The following is a 19,246-nucleotide window of genomic DNA, read 5'->3' as shown; positions in this document are numbered from 1 at the left end:
GAAAATATCGTTTGCCTCAGTTATTTATTAAATTAAACATCCCTCTCGGACAAAATCTCGCTTCGCTAACTTTTCGCGTGGAATATCCTTGAATTATTGCCGCGTCGTAAATGTTCGTGTTTCCCGAAGCTCGATACTTTATTGCTTCTCTCGAGATTAAAAAGTTGCAAGCAGTTGCAATAGAGCACTTTCGGCACGTTGTGACGTCAGGCGTCATGTTTTAGTACGTCGCATGTGCATTATAAAGCGACACAACTTATCGACGAATGGGATATATATATATATATATATATATATACACATATACGGCGACCAGTGGAGTTAGGACACGAGAATATACCGTAAATCTCGTGCCTTGGCTTCGCCGGATATTAGATATTTAGTACAAAGTCTATCGGAATCTGATCAATCGATTCAGGGCACACGTATAACAAACATTTTCCAAAGTGTCGAAGCTTATAGGGCGAGCAAACAGTAAACCACCATCATTTGCATGTTATACTCTGTATGTATAATATATGTGTGTGCATGCGAGTGTGTGTGTGTGTGCGATTACAGTATAGTTCCGCATAACTTTAGTCAAATATGAAAGAAGATTCTATTGTTCGCATATAGTCGATCGAATTATGGAATATTGTTTTCGACTATTCTCGTAAATATTAATTAACGTTAATCATAATTCAACAGATTTGCCGTTTCTACCTGAAAATAGAACTAGGACGGGATAGAGGATTGATTAAATCTCAATTAACTTTAACGAAAATTTATGGGAACCGGCCGCGTCGAATAAATGAGGTCGTACGATTTTCAAGCGTTATTCGCAAGCTTTTGAGAGCTTTAATTACGAAAACAGATTAAGTGTCAAGAAAAAAATTACGCAATCAACGATTAATAGTCATTTTGATGGAAATAACATTTCTTTGCGGATGTTGCTGTTAAGAAAATAAACTCTTTTGGTTATATTCCTAATCAGAATATTTCTTAATTAAAACGAAACGAATTGAATTGTCAAAAAAGGAGATACTTCTAGATACAATTGAGTTACTCGATCTACGGCAGAAACCATAAAAAAATCCGACAGCGATTGAACTAGCCAGTCGGTGAAGACCCGTGGTGTATTCGGGTCAGGCATTTGGCTTACGGGAAGCTTTTTCAAAGGTTTCCACGCGAGTGTCTCCTTTGTGGCTTCTAATGACATAATTCGATTTCCATCGTGCCGCATTAAATCCATATTCGGCGATGTTGCGCACGAGCGCGCCTTTCGTGCTGCTCATTCTCTCTCTCTCTCTCTCTCTCTCTCTTAATTTATGTCAATTAAGAAAAGAACTGAATACAATGTTTGTATTTTGATACATAAAATGGAGATTGTCCGGATTATTTAAAAAATGAGATGGAGCAAGTAAGCAGAGAGGAAAAAGTACAAACAAGATCAGAGGGAAATATGTATTAAAAGATGTAAAACTAAAGAGGAACAGAGAATGTTGTTATACGATGGATTTAAAATGTACAACAATTTACCGAATAAAATAAGAAAAGAAAAAAGATTAAAAAACTTTAAAAGAGTGTTAGTGCCATATATGAGGAGTGGAGAGGGATAGTGCAATGTAGATGTATGGGATGTTTAAGTCTGGCGGTTTAGATAATTAATAAATAGGCATTATATTGGATTGCATCACATATTGTAGCTATTGAAGCTAATAAAGATATCTCTCTCTCTCTCTCTCTCTCTCCTTCTCCCTCTCTCTTTCTCTTGCTCTTTCAAATATCCTTGTGGAAATCGCCTCCCAAAGACGTGGCCTTTCACCAAGCGGACACGTTCAGGCAAATCTCCTTGCTGCCAATCTTGTTATCGCTGCCGATCCACTGATTGTGCTTCCGATAAGTTTCGTAAACGACTGTCGTCACGCTTTCACCCACGGCGAAAATTCAACTCTCGGCAAAAGTAGGGTGTGCACATCTCGTCCCGATCGTTTCGTTCCTCTTGATTTGTTACCGCCGTCTGTCATCGTCGGCGGGCGGAGTGAACTTCGCGGAATTAATTAGCGCGACGGAATTAAGATACGCGCGAAAAGTGCCGATCTCTCGTCTTCCTGATACGCGTCTGGCTCTCTTCGACTGTCATTATTTCAACAATAAAGACGAACTTTTTCGCGGGGACTCGAGAGGCTACAACGAATCTCATTTATAGCGGGGAAAGGGTGTGAAATCGACGGCCATTGCTCCGACTCCGAGATAGCTTTTGTACTTTTTGTTCAGCCCGGGCCTTTCATCACGCCATCCCTTCACGTGCACAAAAGGACTCGGTAAATACGAAAAATGCCACGTAGGCATCACGTCCTCATCGCTTGCCTTCGAATCCGAAAAATCTCTTATCGATGACGACGTTTCGTCGCTTCAAGGAACCCGCGTTGATGCGACCGCGAGATAAACAAGACCCTTCAATAATAATGCACCTTTATTTAATGTAAAAATATAAAATAAAATAAAAGAAGATATGTTGTTTCCTTTACGAATGATCTCTAATCTCTGTGCAACGTTATTTGGCGATCCAGCGATTTGAGGCAAGAGATACTAAGTCAAAACTGCTAAATAATTAAACGATGTCGCCAAGGTCACAATAGTCCTTGTAACTGTTGTCATTGGCATACGAAACGTGACTCGGTTTAATATTGACAACCGTGGCTACGAGAAACTCCATAGCCCGGAGGGTAGATGGGCTGCAAAAGAGGATAGGAGTACACTAGGTAAGCGGCTTATTGTGAGCGACGTCGCCAGGATTTTCGGTAACGACACTGTATGACTGTCGCGTCGACTTTTGGACGATAATGCGCCATCGTCCTTGTTGCTCTTTCCCGTCTTTCATTAAAAAATCCACGTCATGTTAAACGTAAGACACGCTTGCGAAAATTCGACATATTTCAAGAAGAGAGAATGTCCAATAAAACGGATAGGTAGACAGGCATCGATCAATATTCAAAGAATTATTAAATAATAATGACTTGACAAAGTTATTATTTTCAATTAATTCAATTAGTTCAGTTAAATTATTCAGTTTTTTATTCGTCCGTTACTGTTATGATACTTTGCTATTGTTATACTATAAGATTGTGAATTATTAAATATCATATAATCGTTACTGGAAAATAACGCGCGCATTCATCGTATAAAATACAAAATAAAATTAGTAATTATTTAGTACAAGAGACCACCCTCCACTGACCTTGACCTTGAACAAATTTTAACCGTCGCTCGTTGTTCGTTAAAAAGTTATTAACAAAAAAAGTTCTTCAATAAAACCTAACTTTTGGACATGACTGCGCTCCGGTGAGACAAATTCCCTGCTCTAACAGCGCAAAATATTTTCTTATATAATTTTTGTGTCTTTAGAGCCAGAAAATTATATTTTTAAAGAGAATTTGTTCTTTTATGAAGTTATATATTTGTAACAATATTTCGATCGTTATAGGAATTTGGGCGACAACGACGTAATCATGTTTACAGTTACAGCGTTTATTTTCGCGAAATGTTAGATTTAAACTTCTGTGCATATAAAAAGAATGGAAAAGGTGTACATTATACATAAAATATTTCCTGTTTTACAAACACAAATTTTTTGCTTTAAAATCACATTTTTTTTTCTTTAAAACACAAATTCTATGCTTTTGTTAATAACTTTTTAACAAACAACGAGCAATGGCTAAAATTTGTTTAAGTTGTTGAAGGATGGCCTCTCTCTCTCTCTCTCTCTCTCTCTCTCTCTCTCTCTCTCTCTTTCTCTTTCTCTCTCTCATACTAAATAATTACCATAAAATTAAATCTATATATTCATCGTCAGAATATTTACATGTTGATAATTATTATGCTATTAAGATTGTATAAAAATTAATTCTTTACAATTTATGTTTCTAAAAATAGCTCTTTTGTATTTATTTTAACTGATATTTAAATATGGTATAATCGTTAACAGGAAAATAACATGTGCATTCATACACCTACTATACACTCGTTATATAAAATAATAAAATTAAATCTGTACATTCATTGTTAGAACACACTTGTTCACATATTAATTCACATGATAATTCACGATTTTAACCTTTCGGTAATGTTGGATTTTAAATATACAGCCGATGTTTTATTGTAAATTTTGACATGTAAATTTAATCTATAAAGAATGATAGATTAAATATAAAAAAAAATATAAGTAAAATATCAGTAAACTACAATCCAATATTTAATAAAAACTCACTGTAAAAACTTTCACAAGTAACATATAAGAATTTTTTTCAGATTTTTATATATATAGTCTGGAACAATATAAAAATTTACACCAAAGTTTGAAAATCAGATTGTGAACAAAGAGTGAAATTCTCATTGCCGATTTAAGATTATGTGAAAATAAGTTCTTTATAATATTTACGTTTTTAAAAATATTTCTCTTGTATCTGTTTCAGATAATTAAGTTCAAGAAATGGAAGCCGGCCATTCATCTCGACAATCGCTACAGATTGATGAGACAGGAACCGATGTTAGATGCTGATGGCAACGTGACCAATGAACTTGGAGAAGATTGTGAAGATTGAGAAGAGGAAAAAAAATTGCGTAATTTTAATAACCTCAAATTTAAATACAATTATTGCAATGCATTGTAACGGCGTCAACGGCATTTTATGACAGGAGGAAGAATTTCTTAAGTCAATAAAAAGAGATTTAATCTAATAAAAATGTCATTCTCGTTGCTCGCATATCGAATATTATTTGCAAAAGACGTTAATCGAACGCAGTATCACGTGAGTCGTCTCTTTGACTACCGTTGAGTTTGTTTATGGATCGATCCATTCTACCCTTCACCACCTCGTTCCCTCCTTGGCGAAAGATATGATGGCAAAAATACTGCATACCATTTCCAGGGCACCGTTACGAATTTTAGCAGCCGTTTGCGTTTAATCGGATAAAGTATGTTTGGAGGATAACTCTGCGCAAATACCGCTCCCCTGCATGTACGAGGATGACATGACATTTATATTAGTATTTAATCTGACATATTTACATGCATAACATGATTTTTGTCTCATATCCGCGCACGCGCATATTCATGTATCCCGTAATACCTCGTTTTCCGCACATTATATTTTAATGAAGATTCCTCAGTAAATCTGTACTCACTTCGTTTTGAGGCCAAAGTAGAAATTGAGAATTTATTATCCGTGAAAAAACCGCATAACTGCTCTCTGTTATCTCTCGGAAAATAACGACGACATTCCTGGTAGGATATACTGTATATTGTATTAGAATTAGAGGAACGGTTGATACATGTCTGCACCCTTAATCGTCACAATCTCTCTCTCTCTCTCTCATTTTCTGCGTAGAGTTGAGAGCATGAGAAGGTGGCGAAGCACGAGTTCGAATCGGATCTCCACTACGGTAACCGCCACGTGGTAATGGAAGCCTGCTGGTCTGTGCCGGGCCAGGTGGTAGCTCTCGTGCAGATCCAGTCTCACCAGACCCTTTCTATCTCCCCTCTCGCACCCCATACGTGGCGGCCACGCGACAGCTGTTGATCGTCGTTCCGTAATAATGCGAGACCGTATCGCGCGTTACGACGAACGACGACGGGATCGGTACAGTCTCTCTCTCACGGAGAGACTGCAACATCGTCGACCATCAGCATCGTCTAATGCACTCGGGCGGGGTCAATTCGGCACCGGTTCGACTAACGGCTTAACCCTTCTCTCCCGACCGCTCTCGCCGTTCTCGATCGCCGCTGCGACATTCGAGGTCTCGAGGAGAGGCCTGAAGGAAAGGCCTGGAGAAGCCCCGACGTCGGCGCCATAACCGCGGTTCGCATCATCGTCAGGCCGACACAAAGAGCCCATTCAACGACGTACAACGATCTTGCTCTGGGGACTGCAGGCCGCCTGCTTGCCTGGCCTGTCTGCCTACTGTCGCATCAACGACCTTAGACTGCAGATGCGGCAACGCGATGTGCTCGGCACGAAATGCATTTCCACGGAACTCGTACGTTGCGTCGCTTTTTCTTTCGGGACGTGTCCAAGTTGCGCGTCCGGAAAAGAGCACATTCTCTCGCTTGTTTCAGACATAATGTAATAATATAATTAGCGATTTAATAACGACATTGTTAGCTTTAATAAGCCACCTATCTACGCCTGCAATTTCCTCAAAATTATCGAGTAATAAAATAGAAGCGCAACACAATTGCGACGCGCTCCTCAAATCCCGTTATTTTCGCGTAAACTAAAAGAAAATAACAATTGTAAATTAACGCACGCATGCACACACGCGTGTACATATAGACGCAGAGAAGACGGAAAGGGCTGAACGATTAGAGATTAAAGTCCTTAAGTCTAACTGAACAGGACCTGTGTAAAGTTGGACCCCCAACTTTTTAAAAAATTAACTTTCTATTCTAATTCACTTCGATTGCTCATCGTTCGATTGCTTTTACACTTCTGGTGTAAAAGTTAATGAAAAAAATAATTTTGAGGGAGCTAACCTCATATTAATCCCCAACCTCAACCACGAGCAAACTAGATTTAAAGTTAAAAAACCTTTAGTTAAAAAATTATTAACAATTAAAGTTTCGAGAACGGTCGAATCAGGTAAATAAATTCATTACCGTGACTTTGAGTACAGTAACTGCGATTTAAACTTATCTACCTGAGTCGACTGTCCTCGATACTTTAATTGTTAATAACTTTTTAACTAAAAAGTTATAACAAACTTGTTTCTTTTGAATTCGAGGTAACATATTTCTGATAAAGTTGAACCTTCAACATTTATTTAATAACATTTGTTTAATAATAACTTTTTAACTAAAGGATGTAAACGAAAAATCAACTTGTTTCGGAATGCGCAAACAAAAATTTATCGATTGAGTCTAATTAAATCTAATTTATTCGTGATTAATGGGAGTGTAAAATTAGATTCTCAAAATTATTTTTTAAATAACTTCTTGACCAAAAGTATGCAAACAAAAATTCAAAATGTACATATATGTGCAAACGATAAGTAACAGAAAATTTCGAATCAGCTATAGAAAATTAATTTTTTCAAAAGTTGAGAGCCAACTTCACACGAGTCTGAACAGGACTTCCCGTTTATTGCGATGCAATGCGTTCGCTCGTATTTGTAGAAAGTGAGAGCGAAAAAGGAAGGAGAAATTTACGAATGATAAAAAGGTGCGCCTGCGAGCGAGAAAGTAAGATTTGACTGTGCAAACGTGGACACGTTAGATGTGGTCGGTATTGAGTTTCCGGCAACAGCGCTGGATAGAATCGTGGTTGCGGTTGCGAAAGTTACATCTCGCGTAGAAAACGACATTGCAAATAGATGGAAAAGCGCGTCTCGTAAATGTATCACGTAATGTATCACTATCGCTCGATTTCGCGCGTAATATTGGCAGAATTACCATTCGTAGGCTTTGCTGTAATCGATTAGCTTAGTTTAATTATTTGGTAAACTGCGTCATCAACTCATTCGATATAGTTATATTTAGGATATGAAAATACATTCCTATTTCTCTCTCCCTTTAAACTAACGGTGTACTCGATTCGATTTACAGTGATTTCCCTCAGAGTCGTCGCAGTTTCGTCTAGGTAGACACGATTAGGCACTTTCCGAAGCAACCGTACGTTTCCTGTACCGGAAGAGACCGTGCCAGCTGGTAAGCGAAACAGGTTACGCGATGGTTTTCGTGTTCAACTTCGGGGATCGATAGATTTCCGTTGTTCATATTCCAGAAACATTCGTGAATTTTATTTAGATTCGAAAATCTTCTTTCGTCCAAAGTACCACAGCGCAATAGTCATTACGATTATTATTTTTTTCAATGAATGAACATTTCTGAAAGATCTATTAATTTTTAATATATATAATTAATCAATTTATTATTATTACTTAACTCATTTCTTCCCACCGTCCTATTATTTAGAGAATAGCATCTATTTTAATATATATAATTTTTTAATATATATGGATTATATATGTATACATATGTAGAAAAAAAAAATTAAAAAATGCTATATACATACACATAGAGAAATAAATTTAAAAAATTCTGTAAAATTTTTTATGTTAAATTCAACACATTTCACGTGATCTATCCAAGTTTTTGTGTTAATTTAACACAAGATGCATATGTTAGGAAGTAATAATTATGCAAAAATTAATATAAAAATTAACATTTTAATATAATGTGGAATTAACATATTGAGAAAACAAATTTCTTCAGTAAAATTAACATTTTATAATATGTTCAGTATGTAAATTCAATTTGTTATAAAATTTACGTTTTTAAACTACATTATTTGTTTACTCATAAATTATATAATTAAAAGGAAATAAGTCAAATAAATAGGAAAATGAGAAAAAATACGTTAAGAAAAATACTAAAATATACATTTAATAGGATAAAAAGTGCTTATTAAATTTAATGATGTACTTTGTATATAAAAAAATTTAAATTTTATACTCATTGATCTTACAAAATTAATATAGTGTTTTATGAGTAAATATTATAATATTAAATCGAAGTTAATAATCAGTATCAATATTAGATATTTTTACACATTTCGTGATTTATAAAAATACAACAAAATAATTCGCAATGTATGCAACTGTATCATTACTATCGGAAAGAAAAATGATGGAGAACGGCTGGCGAAATGCGCCTTGCTCGGGCAGGGCAATAAATCTATTTCGCATTCGTCATCTTTAAATAAAATGCATTTCGTGCCAGCGCGTATAGAAAGAAGTTTTGCACATATCCCCAACGCGGTGAGAGAGCAGCTGTTCCCGCACACCTGGCCAAAGATTTTGGAGCCCCTGGGACCTCGGGTCGAGTATTCGGAATTTCTCCAGAACCCACAGATTCTATATGTGCACCGAGTTTTCAACAATGGATCGCGATATTATATTATTACGCGATATTTATATATATTGAATTCATTCGCGTATATATCCATATCTCGGAGTTTCGAATATATTGTACTGAGTTATTAAATACAAGAAGAGAGTTTTCTAATTATACGTTTATAGCGATAATACAACCGTTATTAAGGTTTGCAACGTCATTTTAAAATACATCACTCTTTCTTTGCACTCTTACTAAAGAAAGTCACTTAAGATCACGCGGTTGGATAATTTATGTTAAATTCAATTTCACGCGTCTTAAATGATCTATCCAAGTTTTTGTGTTAATTTAACACAAGACGCATATGTTAGGAAGTAACAGTTATGCAAAAATTAATATAAAAATTAATATTTTAATATAATGTGGAATTAACATATTGCGAAAACAAATTTCTTCAGTAAGATTAACATTTATAATATGCTCAGTTAACATGTAAATTCAATTTGTTATTTATTTATCATAAAATACGTATAATTTACGTTTTAAAACTATATTATTTGTTTACTCATAAATAATGTTATTAAAAGGAAATGTCAAATATTAATTTAAAATAAATTATTCGACAATAAGTCTTTTTACTATTTACGGAGACGTTCTACGATTGGAATAAAGTTCCGTATCATAATCGAGTATTCGTTAACTTTTCATATATCGTTAAGATTATTTCGCATGGATTTCAATTTAGTGCAAAGATCAATAGCTTGCACGCTGCGAATCATGGCGTAAGAGGAACGTGGAAGGATTTGGGAATTAACGCAGAGCATAAATAATATGCATTGCTGTGATAATTGAGAAGACTTCATAAACGGAAATCCGTATCCGTAATTTCGGTGTACTCGCGCGGATGTAATTCATATCGAAATGAATAATTCATCGCAATTGACAGTTAGATATCTATGAGGAGAATCAGATTAACATTAATTATAGATAAAGCGATCAGACTCGCGAATACTCCTTAGCAGTGATATTATGAAGATTTCCTGTTTATTTGCTTGAACCAAATTAAGACTGTTGCATCGAACAGCAAAGAATAGTTATTCATAAATAATTATTCTTAGCAGATAAAATGAAAGAGAAACATGATTAAAAATAGAGGAAAAAATTAATTAATCAGACATTGATCAAAATATCCAAGTTCGATCGACTGAGTTATTATTTTACGCTTCTCATTCAATAATCGTGGAATATAAAATTACGAGATATAGTGTAATAGAATTACGTAGGATTGCATGGGGAACAAGTGTACAAATTATATTATTTAACTAATGTATCATAGTCACATTCTAATGAAAATGCATAAATTTCTATTAAAATTCATATAAATGCTAGTTCACAATTTTACATCCATTTTACATATTTCAAATGTAAAAATCACAATATTCTTTCTTTCATGGATAATAATCGCCGTAGTTGAGAAATACAGTGAAATCTCATTTTTCTAACAATAAGATATCGGTTTTCAAAAAAGAAAAGAAAGAAGGAAGGACAAACCAAGAGATGCTAAATAAAAGAGAAATCGGCGAGGACCATCGCACGTAGAATCGGACAGAGAGAGATGAAAAGGAGAAAAAAGAAGAAAGAGATGGAGAAAGACCGGCATGGAGAGGCAAATAAAGAAGTAAAAATTGAGGGAGGTGAAGGAATGCTCGACCTTGGCGTCTCGTTCGCGAGGACTATGGCACCTTCTCAATCAGAGGCCAGATGAAATCGAGAGAAAGAGAATAGCGTTTGCAGTGAATCTTATTGGCGTATTACGCCTATCGTGCATCTTGCGATCGTTCGCAAGGCTTAATTTCGCTAATGACTGGAATCAACTTGTTTATTTTAAATGTACACGGATATATAGCTTCGGTACATTCATAAGTATGTACAAAGCAAAGCATTCTCACAGATTGACGTAAAACGTTTTATATAGAAAGAAAAATAAGTTTAAAAACTCTCTTTCATTGAAAAATAATATTTAATTTTACACGAGCGAGTCAATTAAAAGGAACAATTTTGTAAAAATATTTAAAATCTAGATATACAGATTTAAAAGATAATTTTGTTTGGATCATCAAAATAATTGTGTAGAACAATTATTTAAAGTTGTTGGAATGTCAAAACTTTTTGCAACATTGTCATCAATACTTAAACGTTCTACATAATTATTAATGTGATCCAACAAAATTATTTCTTGATTTGTAGATAGCTACGTTTACCTAAATTTTTAACTCTTCAAACTTCAGCTTTCCGTGTATAACAATTTTAAACTGACCTTCCGTCGGAATTTTACACCTTTCGTAACAATGTGAGTTTTTGAGCCTCAGTGCAGATTTTTATATTGCTCTGGAATGTAAAAATTTTTAAAAATTCTTGTGACACAACACAGTTTAAACAACGAGCTTTTACTATCGTAAAAGTTGGATTACATTTTAGTTATTTTTTTTTAACAGATTTAAATTTATCTATCAGAATTTACAAATAAATATCAACTAATGTGCCTCCAAAGATTAACTTTGCTGATGGAGAGAGTTAACATTTTGTTAGGCCTCTCCTTTGATTTTCATCTACCACGTTTTCTAAGAAAATGAAAATAAATGTGCTTTATATGTATGGCTGCACTTTTTCTTTCACCGTCGCAACGTATTTATTAAGAAAATAATAAACTTTTTTAAATTCAGTTCATTTGATACTCGAAAGTTATTAATTCGGTCAAGCTTGTGGTACCGTAACGTATCGTTCATTTAAATTTTATTATTCGTAAAGCAACGATATTTTTTTCCATGCCACGGTACACGCGGCGAGTTAATTAAAGCCGATTAATGCAACTGTTCTGAATTCCAAGAGAGAAGCGTTGTGCATGTTTACGAGTAGTCGATTGTTTTTCGGCATTATGTGGGTTCTGTAATCGCGGGACCGCTGCTGCCGAAACCGATGTAATTTCCGCACGAATCCGGATTTCCCGATTTCGAAAAACGCGGAAGTTTCGCTGCAGGTACGGGCGTGGCGAGAAAGTTTACGCGATTTAATGCTAGCGATGTAAAATATCGTGCGCGCGGGCTGCGGGCGTGACGAAATACAGAATGCAACACGACGCGTATTTATGTGCGTGCACGCATCGTTTTTAACCGGCCGTACGCATCGCTCCGCGAACTAATCTCTCTCGCAAGTGGACGCGGGGGAAAAAACGCGTTGCCTCATAAATCATTCGGCGTACGCGAAACGATATCGGGACGAAATCACACGATCCCCTCCTACCCGTTACGTATCCCTTTACCTAGTTCGCTCGTTAAAACGGAACATTTTGCAGACAGAACAAATGCATCGAAGCTCAAGAGGAAAAAAGGAAAGAAAGGTGTACCGGAGGCCAAAAATTGCAGCTTTTCGGCGCTCTGACCTGGTATGAGTCTTTTCTCAAAGAACAACCAACCGCAATTCTCGTCTCGCTTCTTCGCATGCTTACACGTACGTTGCTGTAAATTAGAAACAGCTACAGCGCCAGCCAACATAAAGGCGCTATTGTTGTTAGCGATGTCAGAAGTGGAATTCAGATGTATATTATACGTCTCTCAGTTGAAAAATAAACGTTTGCCAGTGATTTCCGAAAAAATCAGAATAGTAGTTTTTGTTCGAAAATGCATTTCATATATTCTATGTATTCTATGTTGCGACAACGCAACAGGCGCTTCACTATTGTTATTATTAATACTGTTATTGATTAAAAATAACATTGATGTTGACAAAAATAAATTTAATGATTATTCATCTTTAATGCGGCACATTTAATTCGAGGAAACCACTTCGTATCATTTCACGTTATTAAAATAAGATCGGCTGGGAAAATCAGCTTTGCTGCTTCTGGCTAAATACAGATCTAAAAGCAATTTTGTTGGATTATCAAAATAATTACGTAGGATGCTCAAGTTGATTGCTAAAATGTCAAAAGTTTATGCAATATTGCTCCCACATAATTACGTTTAATAGCCGAATAAAATTATTTTTAGATCCGTACACGAAAAGGATAGTTTTGCTGAAATATCTAAACATTTAGCTAGATATAGATTTGAATATGATTTTCAAATCATGAAAATCATTACGTAGAAACTTCAAGCATAAAGAGCAATGTTGCGAAAAGTTTTAACGTTCTAGCAATTAGTTTAAAGGTTCTACATTTTGATGGCTCGACAAAGTTACCATATTTTCAGATCTGTATCTAGCTAAATTTTTACGTACTTCAGCAAAAGCGTAACTTTTCCTCCTTTCGGTGTAACTAGCTAAATTTTTAGATATTTCAGAAAAATCATTCTTCCTGCGCGTGCTTCGAAATGTAAAAGAGTAAACGAGACCAATCAAAAAAGACGTATCTGACTATTTTCCGAATAAACAAGAATGCGAAGAACACGAGAGAATTTTGCAGTACGAAATAGTGCTCGTCACGTGATTGCATAATATCGATCGCGAAGTTGCTCCGAATACAAGATTGTGGAACGTTGTATGTGCAAGTTACCGAGCAAGCCGCTGAGTAACTCGATGCTCGGCAAAGGTACCTCCATCGAGTCACGTTTCCAAGTGGCATTACGCAAGAGGCAATGTCGTCGTCATGACAGCTTTATGATCGATAAAACGGATTCGATCAAATAAGAATCCCGGCTATGTCGGCAGCGACACGTTTCACTAGACTTGACTGTCAGTCGAATTTCAACTGGTCCAGTCGAGTAATTTTCCCCATCTTGGTTTCTTTTACAAGGAACTATTATCAATGCCAGTCACACAAGTAGAAGTGACGTGCGCGCGAAAGAGAAAGAGAGATACCGAGAGAGCGAGAAAAAAGACGAAAACAGACTATGCTCTCCGATGAATAACGATAAATCTCAACAGTCGTTGATTAATCACTATGAGTCACAGTTGGAGACATTCGCGGGACAAAGAACAATTTTGCTAAAGTATCTGAAAATTTAGCTATAGATAACAACAATTATGTTAGACTATTTAATATTGACTAATTATATTGGGCACTTAGGGTGGTTAGAGTATCAATACTTTTTGCAAGTATTGTCACCATTTAGCGCCTTACATAATTATTTGCATGTTCTAACAAAATTATTTACAGATTTGTATCTAGCTAAATTTTTAGATACTTCAGTAAAATTATAAGTGTCTATGTATCTCTTTGGTCTCTTAAATGCAAATGGAAGGATTATAGGAGCTTTTCTAGATCTATTATTGTTATAAAAATAACAATGATAAATATAACAACGATTTTTTTTAAATAGTACTATTTAATCAAAATAAACTAATAAAATAAGTAACAAAATAAAGTAACTATCGAGATCTTAGGTAATGTTAATTAATAAAAATTATATGTACATCAATTACTCAAATTATCATTAAAACTGAGAAACGTCATAACTGAGTAATCATTTTTAGATCTACATCTGGTCTAATTATTAAATACTTCAGTAAACTCGTACAAGCTGAATGAAAAAAAAATCAATCCTGCACTGATGCAAGATAAGTTAAATAAATGGTTTGCGCGACATAGTATTATTTCTACACATCATATGTAATTATTTCTATACCAAGTAAATTAACCTTGCAAGGTCTTTTTATAAGACTTCAGAAGGATATTTTATAAGACGAAGATACACTCTTATAATTCCAGAATTCTAAATATTTTACTCTCCTTCGTTTTAAATAATGATAATGAATTAACATATCGTATGAACAACGTGGAATACCTTATCAAGATATATTGCACAACAATTTTGCGCAAACACATTTTCCGCGTTATATGCTGAAATCATACCACGCATCGTTAACGAATGACAAAATAGTTTTAGCGACTCGACGATTCGCTTCCAACATTTTACTAACCGCTTGTTACAACTCCAATTAGGCAGGTGTCCTATAACTAAAATGCAATCAGAGATTAACCGCGCGATTGTAACGTTATATCTAACATTGATAGCAATAGCTGATTAAACGACAAAATCTCATCCACGTTATAGTTTGACACCTTTATACATCATCATAATTTTGCGTGCACGTGCGTAACGCATCGCCTAATGCATTATGAGACTCCTCTATTATATTTAAAATTAACGTTTAAATCCAATCGGCACGCACAAACAAGCGTAATAAAATTTAATGTTCTGCATGCACTTTGCCATATCACTCTTTTAATTCAAGAGCGACACAACTTAAAAAAAACTAGATTTCCAATAAAATGGAGAAATCATTTTTTCAATTAGACAGAAAATTATTGACTAATAAAATAACAATTGATAAAAAGAATATATTCTCAACATGAAATGTTACAAAAAATTATTTCATCGAATATCATTTTTGTTTCACAACTAAAAAATTATCCTGTTTAAGTTGCAATAATTTTAAAGATTTTTTTGTAAATCGTTCTTTTCAAATCGTAACAATTTTTCATGAATTTTGAGTTCGCTTTTGATGATTAATAAGATAATATTTATTTAACATGATAATAACTTGAGAATTATATTTTTTTAATGTCGTTTTTATAATAAGGAAGGGAATTATCTACTTATATCCACTATGAGACAAACTAAGACTGTAAAAAAAAAAAGAATAAAAAACAAATAGCACTGTTTTCAATCTGCGCAGGAATCTTTCAGATAGCAAACGAAAGAAAAAAGAAATAAGAGAGTCGGGGGTTGAGAGAGAAAGAGAGAAAAGCAATCAGTGGAGAAAACGAGGACTTTCTTACGAAAGTGGAAGCGAAACTCCGGAAGATGAGGTGGATACGAGAGAAAAATGGAGAATAAGAGAAGCTCGACGGTGTTGCACGTCGACCAAGGTCTATGTCATTGGAAATCAGCGAGATCGATTTTCTCGTCTGTTTTCCGTCTTGCTTTTTTTGCACGGTGAATTCTGTATCGAAAATAGCCCAGGTATCGCGTTGTTTCGTGGGGGAGGGTGGAGGGGGAAGGGTTTCCGATGCGCGGACGTCGAGCAAAAGTTATCGAGACGAGCCCCTTTGTGTCGACGACGGAACAAGAACGCGAAGCGCTTGTTTTCGCATTCAATTTCGAGAATACGCGCGGTATATACATAAATCACGTAAGCGTGCAAAATCCAAGCGACGATGAAACGAGGCGAAATCCACTTCGTGAAACCATGCAGGTTTTCGATTGTCGCTGTATCGTTTACATTTCGAACTATTTATGCATAAAAAAGACATTGTGCAATATAAAAAAAATGTTTCATTGTTTTTATATTTCAAAAATACACTCTACTACACAAAAGTGATTACTACACAAAAAGAACGATTTCGCTGAAAATCTAAAAATAGTAAAAATTTAGGTAGATGCAAATTTGAAAATAATTTTGATGGATCATCAAAATAAGTGTGTAGGAAACTCAAGCGTGATGAGTGATGCTGCAAAAAGTTTTGATATTCTGGCAAGCTTGAATGTCCTACATAATCATTTCGATGGTTCAGCAAAATTATTTTCAAATTTGTATCTAGATACAAATTTTTTAATACTTCAGCAAAATTGTTCTTTCTCCGTATGTAATTACCAATACTATCGCGTTCGCTTCATTTGAAATCGTCTGTATGTAAATGAGATTTCACGTTATTTTTGCATGCAAAACCATATCCATAAGTATATTAGATACACTCTCGCGTGACTTCATTAAAAAAATAATTAAAATTTCACGAAGATATAATTTTCATTTTGACTATCATCACAACCGTCTAACTGCAAAGAGAAAAAAATTGACGCGGAAGTCATTTACCTGAATTCACGGGTGAAATCGGTAGAGAAAACTAATGATATAGCAAAGATACATTTATGCCAGTTTCTAGAAATGTAAGTTAAAGTTTGGATTAACTTTAATTTCGGTTTAACTGGCTCTTCATCTTTTTCTAGTTCTAAAAATAAGAATTAGAAAAAAATGAAGAGTAAATTGAACTGAGATTAAAATTATTCTTTATTAATAGAAACAGGCATTAATATGGAGCCAGCAAATCTATGAAAGAAAGAACGATGTTACTAATGTATTTAAAAATTTAACTAGATGTAGATCTGAAAATAATTTTATTGAGTCAAAATAATTTATCAAAACTGTTACGTATAATTGGAAAATATGTGTTAAATTTAACACATTTTACATATCCCAAACGGTTCATTCCAAACGGATTAAATTTTTGTGTTAATTGTACATAAGATAAATATGTTTCAAAATAACATAAATATTACGCAAAAAAATTAATAAAAAAGTAACACTAACAACTAATTTGTTAGCAAACTGTGGAAGCATATTTTTTTCAGTAAAATTAATATTTATCATATGTTAAAGTAATACGCATTTTATTCATTCATCTTAGAATTTATTTTAAAATACACATTTTTATTTATTCGCTTATCATAAATGTTGTCAATTATGTTGTTTTGGCACTAGAAAATGTTGAATATCAATTTAACAAAATATTTAAATAACATGTTATGACAAATCAACATTTGAATATGTTAAAAATTCAATACAAAAGTTCAACAAGGACTTGAATGGATGATCCTCATAAATATAAAATGTTTTTTAGTGTATGGGATGCTTAATTTGATGTCAAAACTTTTGCAGCATTATCATCATGTTAGATCATCCAACATATTTTGATAGTCGAATAAAATTACTTTTCACAAACCTATATCTAGATAAATATTTAGATACTTCAATAAAATTCTTTTTATAAAGTGTTTCTTACGGACGAACTTATGATAAAATATTAAAGAAATGTTTGCAAGATTGACGTGTAATCGTCAAGATTTTCCGTGCATCGCTGGATTTTCAGCGTCTTGTTTTGACGTCGCTATGACGACCCGATCTCGCCAGTGGAGGAGGAAGGGGGAAAGGGGGGAAGGAGGAGGAGGTAAGAGATAGAAAGAGGAAGAGACGAAGGAGTTGCCGACCTAAGCTAACCTAATCTAACCTAACCTAACGTGATCGTGACAGCTCGTCGTCTCGTATTCTTTGCCCCGCCACGACACGGCATCTCGTTGCCAGGACAACGTAGGAAGCTTTTCAAAGGAAAGAATCGGAGGAGAGAGAGAGAGGGAGAGGGGGAGAGAGAGAGAGAGAGAGAGATAACGCGATCGCCGTCCATCGCGCTTTTTTCCCTTCCTCTCTTTTTATCCCTTGCATAGAGATCGGTGTGACGACTGACGGTTTGATTCCAACCCTTTTGTCGAATCGATTTAAACGCGATTTGTTGTCTACGAGATACGCGCGAGGCGTCGCCGGAAAAGCGACCGATCATGCGAAAAAAAAAACGCAGAAATCGTGCATGAGGGGAAGGACAAAAGAAAAGAATTTAAAGGAACGATCGAACGTTTGCGAGGTAAATGAGAGCTGAAAGAAGCAAGCGAAGGCTGAACTTGTCTCTAGTGTCATTAATATGCTCCCGTCAATAAATCGTTCCCTTTCTCGATGGAGCACATCACCGGATATCGATGAAAATTATTTCTATCTTGCCCGTTTTTCATCAATGTAAATTAACTTCGATTTCATTCAATTTATTCTTCTTGTCCTAATTCTAAGAATTATAAAAAGATGAAGAGAAAATTGAACCAAGATTAAAGTTAATAGAACTGATACCGCTGATGGTAGGGGAGACAGGAATCAATCGACTATAGGGATAGGTAGAATAATCGAAGAATCTACATTAAAAACAAAACACGCGAGACACGCGTAAACGTATCTGAGCACGCAGCAGCGACTATCGCTAAGTCTGCTGTAACATCTTGTTGCGAACACTATCTATGATAGAAGTTGTGCCACAACTTTAAAAATTCATACACCTAAGTAAATGTTTTTATTCTTAAAGTTTTTGTTTTACAATCGTATATGATTGTGAAATATTTGATTTCTACTTAGATAGTAAATGTAGTTCTTACTTATAGCGTTTTCTCTTGGGATACACTGAGTGTAACTTCGTACTACACCAGTTGCGTGTAAGTGCTGCATCAGTGCTGCACTATACAAGTGTACATACACCATGGTGTACATTATTTCATGCTATATCGTGTTTAATTCTGTTATGTTTAATTCGGTTGACTTCTATTTTCAAATTTTTAATATCATACATCTCTTTGAGATCGTGTAGCAAAATCTCACTTCGTGCATAAAATTTGCACTACACTATATAGCCATGAAAATACATTACACTGAATGAATTCGGCTACCACCAAGCCAAGAAAACATGCTACACTGTCTGAGTGTTGCACTGATTGGCGATAATGCGGCCAAGAGAAAACGCTATTAATAAAGTTCAACAGATTTTTTTTGTTTACGTGTCTTTGT

General features: G+C 34.9%; 2 protein-coding genes across 14 annotated transcripts in view; one reads left to right on the top strand and one right to left on the bottom strand.

Moving 5' to 3' along the window:
- Window positions 1-18,623, top strand: part of LOC105152218 (uncharacterized) — a 42,445-nt gene extending 23,822 nt beyond the window's left edge. For 6 of the 8 annotated variants that reach the window (XR_015545050.1, XR_015545051.1, XR_015545048.1 and 3 more), the window contains one exon: window positions 4,455-4,570. Coding sequence is in view for 1 of the 8 variants with exons in the window: in XM_011066355.2 (XP_011064657.2) it covers window positions 4,455-4,583 (129 nt within the window). In the remaining 7 variants the exon portion in view is untranslated. Of the gene's footprint in view, window positions 1-2; window positions 2,745-4,454 lie in introns of those variants that run through there. The other 2 variants (XR_846915.2, XM_011066355.2) reach the window with 2 other exon arrangements.
- Window positions 1-19,246, bottom strand: part of msi (RNA-binding protein musashi) — a 139,427-nt gene that overhangs the window by 47,138 nt on the left and 73,043 nt on the right. The gene's annotated exons all lie outside the window — the stretch shown is intronic.

Source organism: Acromyrmex echinatior, chromosome 1 (assembly GCF_024713525.1).
Source record: "Acromyrmex echinatior isolate Ae372 chromosome 1, ASM2471352v2, whole genome shotgun sequence".
Classification (NCBI taxonomy): Eukaryota; Metazoa; Arthropoda; class Insecta; order Hymenoptera; family Formicidae; genus Acromyrmex; species Acromyrmex echinatior.
The sequence above is the reverse complement of the archived record's forward strand: the minus strand, read 5'-3'. Positions and strand labels throughout refer to the sequence as shown.